The 8,419-nt window shown below is 41.7% G+C and overlaps 1 protein-coding gene across 1 annotated transcript; it reads left to right on the top strand.

The window, feature by feature from the left end:
• Nucleotides 1-123: 123 nt before the first annotated feature.
• On the top strand, nucleotides 124-8,327 carry plp2b (proteolipid protein 2b). Its single transcript, XM_047580842.1, has 5 exons — nucleotides 124-501; nucleotides 4,508-4,663; nucleotides 4,759-4,857; nucleotides 7,058-7,154; nucleotides 7,246-8,327. Exons 1-5 carry the CDS (start codon nucleotides 403-405, stop codon nucleotides 7,257-7,259), a joined length of 465 nt encoding a protein of 154 aa, XP_047436798.1. The 5' UTR covers nucleotides 124-402; the 3' UTR covers nucleotides 7,260-8,327.
• Nucleotides 8,328-8,419: the final 92 nt, after the last annotated feature.

Below are 8,419 nucleotides of genomic sequence, written 5' to 3'. Positions count from 1 at the left end.
TGTTTCTGCGCTGTTTGTGCTTTCTCCAGTGCCAGCTTAGCATAGCATCTCACTCCCTCCGAGGGAAGCCAACGCCCCGCTCCGCTGTCAGCTCCTCCGCCTGAGAGCTCCTGTCAGCTCCTCCCCTCAGAGCTGCTGCTGTGCCACTGTGTATGTGTGTGAGAGAGAGAGACGGAGCCGGGTCAAGAAATCTCACCTCGGTTTATTACTGGAAAAGTCGGTAGATTCGCCTGCAGAGGGGAAAAACCCCCAGTGTGATCATCAAAAAGCGGCACTGGGACTTTTTTTTCTCTCTTTTCTTTTTTTCTAAAAATAACTCCACAGGTCGACTAGTTTGTTTGCACCCCGCCTGCCGTCCGTCAGTTTTGAACAGGGTCGCTCCCGTGACTTAGTCGTCGGAGAATGGCTGATACCACCTCGTCCAGCCCCGCCGCGGGCTGCGCGGAGAAGCTGAAAATTTACGTCAAGACCAGGAAAGGGTTCATCCTGGCCGGAGAGATAGTGAGTTCAACGACCTTTGCCTTTCTTAGAACCTTACAATATGCTGCGTTTCAGGCGCGCTTGCTACTAGTCAATATTTCAGAGTTGTAAAGTGGGTTGATGGTCAATAGATTCCTTTCACTAATGGGCCGTAATAGACCTGGATCATGTCAAAGTCAACGCATTTCTGAAACTAGTCAGCGAAGAATGAAAAGCATGTGCCGTGCGGGTTGAGGGATCATGAGCAGGGGTTAAGGGTTTCCACCTGTCACTCGTGCTCCTCTGTTTTCTCATTTGGCACCAAGGGGCCAAATGTTGAGCCTTAACGGCAGATGAGAAGGTCACATGGGTTAACTCGGCCCAGGGACTCTTGTCAGGCATCTCCTTTTGTACTTATACCAAAAGCTGGGTACTATTTGTAGGCAGAGTGGTAATAGTCCAAATATGGCAAAGAGAAAATGCAGTGGAAATCACATTCCTGCTGCTACAGGGGCACTTAAAGGGATTTTCATGCTCACACTTCTGGATCTGGGTAACAGGAAATGGTGCACAAATGAAAATGGCATGGAAATATCAGAGCAACACCTGTGATAAAGATATATTTCATTTGGGCAAAGTACAACAACTTCCTGAGTGTCATTGACAGCTTCACATTAGCGACACTTTCACTGTTCTGCCACTTGGACCTTAAATGCCTCATATAATTGTCATTCTTCTTAATAATTCTATTGAGATGTTTAGCGTGTTAAATTACACACAAAGATTTTAGATGTAAACCATGTAAATGTTGCCTGTAATAAAAGTGGCGTACGAGCTACTTAAATACATTAAATTAACTCCACCATAATAATGACAGTAATATCATTTTGATAGAGTTATCTGAATGCAGTTGCAGTTCGTTTAAGCGTTGTGCTGTGTGAATTCAATTCCGGTTCAATTCACTTTCATTTGTGTAGCGTCAATAACATTCAAATAACAATCCAACCCAGCGAGCACGTGCATCTGTGGTCTATTATCCACATATCCACCATACAAATGTAACACTGTATTTTTAGTGTCTAAACAGTCAGAGCACATGAATAGTTCCTGCAGTCACAACTCAATGAGCTCATTATAAAGCAGGCTCTGACATGTTAGTGGTCAGTGGTCCGCCCACTCTTTTTCCGCCCCTCCTTTGCCAAGGTAATGGAAATTTCAGACTGGTGTGAAGTTTAGGCCTGGGAACAAAGAATGCATGAACTGCTTAGCATACTGTTGTGGTGTAACCCATTAAGCTCTAGAGGATGTAAGCTGTGATAGTGGACTTCTGAAAACTGCCTGCGTAACAGGACTGTTAAACAGGAAGACGGGTGTTTAACAGCCAAACAACCAAAAGTCTGAAGGAGCAGATGGGCTTTTTCACTTTCACATAACACGGGAAGGGCAACCGCAGTGTCTTTCTGACAGTCTCAAGGATGGCTATGTTCGAACATGTTTCAAGTGCTCAGCAGCATACAGGACACAGTAACACACCCATGTAGTGCAAATTTCTGTTTGCCATGTGTCTCGGTTAAGCTGATAAGTTGAGGTGAGTCACTGAGCTGACTGTTCACCTCCCTGTTAATTTGCAAACAAGCGGTGACACCATGTCCAACCAACTGGAAACTAGACATTTCTTGGTTTTGTTTGTCTCATTTTTGGTATTTCTTACTCAGAATGCAGAGTGGGAGTGAAGTGCGATGAGGAATGCTAGTTGTGTAATAAGCGAGATACAGTAAGATTAAATGCTGTGCAGGATTATGAAACTGAGCTCTTCCTTTTGCTTTCAACACGCATGCAGCTGCAGTTTTGCGCAAAAAAAGGTGGGAAAAAAAAACTGTGACTTCCCTAGCAACTGTTGCTGTTTGGTGTGTCTCTGCACCACGGATTGGCTCTTGGCTCTCATGTTGCTGCTGACTATAATTAGCCATCAGTTCACAACCGTTTCCCTCCAGTTGATTTAAAAGAGCAGCTCATTATAGTGATGTGAGGAGACCCTGGTTGGGATCTTTTAAAGCTGCCCCGTGCACACAGATCCACCGCTGTGTGGAAAACATAAAGGTGTCAACATCTCAGAGCCTTTCTTGTGTCCGAGGGACTCTTGTGTAAAGGGTGTTCCTCTGTGTAGCGGCCTCCTTAGTAGCCTCTGCTCTTGGGGCAGCCGGCTCTGGATTGAATAGAGCTTCTTTTGTGCAGGAGCTTGGCCTCGGCCTCTTCTACTCCACAGAGGCAGTCTGTGCCAGTCTCGAGAACACACAAACTACTGATGCGTCTGACTCACCGGTCGGCAGTACGTTGCGGGTTAGGGGAGCAGCAGCGACACATGTAGGGCTGGTGTCGAGTCAGTTTGCATCATGTGTGTATCACATAAACTGCAGTGATTTGACACTGTCTGCTGGGTGGCCTGTGTCTGAGAATAAAATGTTGCAATGTGCGCAGCGTGCTTTTTTTAAATGCACGTCAGAGTTAGAGTCCAATTTATTTAGTAAGCATTACAAAAATAAACTATTGGGCTTGTCACAAGAAAGCGGAGCAAATGTTGCAGTGGAACACAGGATTTTATATCTTCAATGCTCTTCGTAGAAGCTTGAAATTAAATTGATAGGTGATCGACAGACAGTGTTACTAGAGATCAACTGATACAGATGCTTTTTACGTCAGCATAGACCGATGGCCAATAAGTGCCGCCGATTTTTCTGAAATGATATTTGGAGGTAATGGTGCCTTTTCTTCCCCCATTTACATGATAAAAACGACATAATGATAACAAATTTCAATTTAACCAAAAGCATAAACATTTGTTGAACTTAAAGAATATTTAACACTCTTATGATAGAGTTAAACAGTAAATGTTAGGGCTGTTGCTAATAACTGTAATGTCTTGGTGCTGAGTGATAACCTTTTTTTCAACTCCTACTTTTAGGGGTGCTCTACATGCCTATGAGTACAAGCTTTTTCCACCTTCCAGTTGCATGTACTCTGTTAGTGGGGGAGGGGCAATGTATGGGCTGCATATCTATATATATATATGTATATTGGCGAACACACCTACACTTCAGTCGATACCAGTAAAAAAACACAAATGTCGGCCCGATATATCGGCCGGACGATATATTGGTCCATCTCTAAATGCTCCCCATTTAATACTTAATGGTTTCCAAATGTAAACATTTCTCCTGCAGTATAGTAAAGTTATTGTCTTGTTTGTTTGTGTGTCTGCAGGCTGTGCCTTTCTGTAGTATTTATGCATTTTACATAAAATATAAATTTAGAAATGTAAAACGTGCAAACACATGCTCATATCACCATAGGAATGAATAATTCTGCGTTGTACAAAAGCCCATTAAAGAGCCACAGCTGAATGCAGTGTAGTGTGTTGGAGCGCGGAGCGTTTAATTCAGAACTAGCTGAAGTTTTTCACTCCTTCGCAGTTGTTGCACATTTTGTGTGAAAGCATCTGCCCACATAGTTTGACAGCAGCAACAATAGCGATACTGAAGGGAAGACTGGTAGTGAGTCGTAGGCTGCCTGGGTTTATGATTTCTCCCCGTTGGCAGGGTTTCAGTGGACTGAGAAGAATGCACGCTGCTTTTTTTTCCCTCATATGGAAAAATATGATGGAACAAACACTCGTTGTAAAGCTGAGATAAAAGCAGCATGTGATAGAAGTGGCAGACTGGGTGCATTATAGCCCATTCAGATGCCTCAATCTAAGATGATTTTGTATAGACTTTTTATTTTAAAAAGTGTGTCCAAACCTGACTTGTGGTGTAAATAGTGTCTGTTTATTTGGAACTAGTCGAAGTTGTCAGTAATGATGCCTTTGTTTAAATGATTTACTGTTTGACTGGCATCACTGCACACAGACTATTTTCTAATTTACACAAATCAAAGTGACCTGCAGAGTCTTACCGAGGGGAGGAATGCATGCGGCATCTGTGAGTTTTGTGGTCTAACTGTGAAGTTTTCTGGGACAACAAACATGATTCTCTCCTTTGTCTCATCGCAGCTCCTCAGTTTCATCATCCTCATCTGCTACGCCGCATCGTACTCAGGAGGCTACACCGCCGCAGCCATCTGTGAGATGGTCTTCGCCATAATCTTCTTCGTCGTCTTCATGATGGAGCTGGACAAGCAGTTCGCAATGGTCAACTGGCTGTGGAGTGTGAGTCCTCGGCTTGTTTTGCGGCGCACACGACGCATTTGTTGCGCTTATTAAATTGCAAAATGCGTCATTGTCGTCCTCCGTGTGTTGTGCAGGATCTTTTCCGTGCTGCCGTCGGCGCTGTCGTCTACTTCATCACGTCTCTGGTCTGTGTCACTTCAAGATACGCGGACGGAGCCGGCATCGCAGGCGGGGTGAGTTAATTCACGATGGCCTGAGCCTGATTTCTCAACTGAAACTCAGGTTTTATTGCTTATGCTGGTAACCATTAACTTTCATCTATGACACATTTCTATCATAGGTGTCCGATTTGGAGATCGGTGCGTTTTACAGCCAGTAGTTGTTTCTGTTGTGATGCAGCCTCTCATACACTCTCTGTGCCAGTTGTGTAATTTGATATCAGATCATTATCCTGCTTCCTTCCTGTTAATGTGTAGAGTAGACTTCTGGACGTTTGCCACAACTTGATTCTTTAAGAAAAAAGTTTAACAAAAGTAGACAGAATCTTTTAGCTCCCCCTGGCCACGGGTTATGCCAGAGTGCATCTTATTATTGTTATTATTTTCTTTTGAATGTTGCAGAGTTAAAGAAAAAACTATTAAGTGCCACAATCAGTGGAAATACAAAAAAGTTTAGACAGGCTAGAAATTAAACCAATTAATGCTATAAGAACTGTAGGAAAAGGAACATTAAAAATGAAGAACAGTTAAAAGCAATGACAATAAAATCTCGGTTAAAACTCAACAAGGTGGACTAAAGCAGGCTGAGATCTGCATTTGGTTAATGTGCCCCACACACCTGGGAAAGTGTGTGAAAAGGAAAACCATGCGACACATGTGCACGCACAACGCTTTTATTAGTGCAGGATACAGTCACTAATTACATGATTATTGCAATAAGACCTTCGGCCTGCTTAATATCCCAGGGGTAGTTCAAAGTCAAACATCATTATCTGTGCTATTTACTCCTAGATGTTTAGATTTTAGATTACATTTAGATGTAAATCTAATCCTGTAATTTTAAAACCCTTAACATGGTTGAAGTTCTGAGGTGTCCACAAAATGGAATAAACTCCCTCTTGCCCATGTCTATGAAGAATGAAACTCTAACTTAAATAGTCTGGCACCAACAGGGGAGCGTTCAGTAAAGATGCCGTCTCATCCAGCTCTGATCAAAATGAATGTAGTATCTGTTGTGTTTCACGTCTCCTAGAGACAAGTTCAGTAACAGCACTGTCACTGACTCATTGGCTTCAGTCTGTCAAATCCAAATCTCATTTTGACCTGGTGATGGGGACAAAGGAGGTTCACAGTATCTCAAATTCCCCCAAATGTATCGTTTCCAGTGAAACTCACCGTTGTATATTTTGGTCTTTGAGTTGTGGAACTGTTTGAACTGTTTGTGTAACTATGAAACAAGGTTTCAAGGATTGAGAGGTTAGAGTGGCAACCTCATAGATTTCAGTCTTGGTTGATATGACAGTTAAATACTGCAGGACTCACCATTCTGGGGGCAGCAAAACAAACAATTGGCATTAAGAAGTTAAGCCAATAATAGTCCTTTCCCTCATTCTGTTAATAACCGTGGTCTGATTTTATGCTAGACATGGAAAAAAAACAAAAAAAAAAAAAAAAAAAACAATGGGGTCTGACTCCTGAAAGGAACTGGTAGTTAGATGTAGTGCAGCTACATCTGACAGTTCACTGTGGCTGCTTCTTCTAGCAATAAGCTCCAAACGCGCCGACAAAATGTGATACATTTACTTCAACATATTTTTACCATAGGGAATTTTCCCTTTTTCTTTTTGCAGCAATATCTGAACCCGTAGGCTAATGAAGATTTAGCATTCTGTATTCAAATCTAGATATCTGCCTAGTGAAATTATATTAGAAGCACCTTATTACAGACACTCAGTTCATTATATTATAAGATATGGAAATATTGCAATACTTTCATCAGGGGAAATAGCTGCAATAGCAGTTACACTGAAGACGTCCAGTATGTTTTTATTAACCGTGTTTTGAACAGTAGTTTCTTGCTTTCTTGCTTTGTGACTGATGCCAGTGAGCTTTCTTTCATTTTAAACATAAACTGTACATTAGCATACCTGCATGTAAGCACACGTGAAGGATGTACACCGATTCGCTCTCAGATTGACGTCTTGACTCCTCCAGTTTCACTTCTGTAGTCTTTCAGTCATTCCACCTCGACTGTAATCCCTAAAGTCAACACGATAACAATCTGGGACTAAAATGTCACAGTAAAGTCTCCTAGGCTGCACTTAGCTTAGCTTTTGTGTGAAAACTGCTACCAGCCACCTGGTAATTATGTTTTCTTCTTTCATTAACCCTTGCATTACATTACTGACTCTGACACCGTCTCGTTTCTTCCCAGGTATTTGGCTTAATCGCTACTGTGCTGTTTGCATATGATACGTACACCATCTTCCTGCAAATCAAGAGCGGCAGTCAGCACACGGCAGCTTCCACTGGTGAGAGAAGCACATGCTTGTTTTTACGATTCCCTCAAAAATACGCCCTGTTTGAGAACTTTTGCCGTTCTTTTGTTTTTTTTCTTGACAGACGACAGAGTGTAAGCTCTCCCAGACACACGTACCTCTACTAAGAACGCAGCAGAAGAACAAAAAGAGGACACCTGTGCAGAAGTTATGAGAGGAGCGCGTCACTGAGGACGGTGGACAGTAAAATGAGCAGGTCACAGTTTGATAAGTAGTACTGTACGGCGTGGACAGGCCTATTTAGAGTCGTGTCTGAGAGCAGGATGATGTAGCCTAAGTGAGAGGCACAGTACTGTACATCTTTGCCTGCAAGTCTACGACATGAAGAATTCTTCTTTCAAGCTTTTATTCCAACTAAAAAGGGAAATCCGTCATTAATAGCCAATGTATCACTTTGGTTCATGTCAACAAGCAGCCTGTCTAATACACTTGTCTACTATTAATGGACTGCTCTAGTAAATAGTAACTGTGTTATTTGGACTTCAGAAGTAACTGACACAGAGGGTGGATGCTTTAGGAGTTGTTTAACATCATAATTTTGCTCTTCTTGTTTTCTGTTCAAGTTTAACTTCTCTGGTATTTAATCACTGTGCTTATGACAGTGTGTTACAGTTCCTTCAGTGTCTCATTCTCACTAATCAAAAGTGTTCATCATTCGTTCCTGAATCATAAACCGTTGAAGTGACCTAGTTTCATTGACAGAAATGTTTTGCACTAATAGCCACCCTATTAGTATCAGTAAGACCCATAGACAGCCATCAGCTATCAACCACGCGTTCATTATTTGAATTACAGTGTCATCCTCCACTTTGATTCTTGCTCAGGTTAAAAGTTTTTTTTTCTGTCTTACATTTGTAACACATTTTTAAGGTGCAAAATATTTAATCTGTTGACATTTTATAATGACCAGTAGTACAGTTTTTTGTTCTCCTTTGACTAGGCTGGTGAAGATAAATAGTTTAAATTTTATGGTGTACTGTAAATGTTCCCTCAACTATTTGGTGGTTACTTGTCCAAGCAAAAACACTGCCGTATTATTTTGATTTTTTCTAACATGCTTTACAAGTGCCTGCAGTCTGTAATTTCAAAACTTGAAGCAGTCTTGCTTTAGGGAATAAAAGCCATTGTTACTACAAAGAAAAAAAATCTCTTTTTTGCCATTTGCATTGCCCTCTAATCTTAAGTAGTCCAGATGTTTAAGAGCAGATTTGATCTTTGAGGATTTTGTGTATCTAGAT

Source organism: Mugil cephalus, chromosome 1 (genome assembly GCF_022458985.1).
Source record: "Mugil cephalus isolate CIBA_MC_2020 chromosome 1, CIBA_Mcephalus_1.1, whole genome shotgun sequence".
Classification (NCBI taxonomy): Eukaryota; Metazoa; Chordata; class Actinopteri; order Mugiliformes; family Mugilidae; genus Mugil; species Mugil cephalus.
Note: the sequence above shows the minus strand (reverse complement) of the source record. Positions and strands in the feature narration are given on the sequence as shown.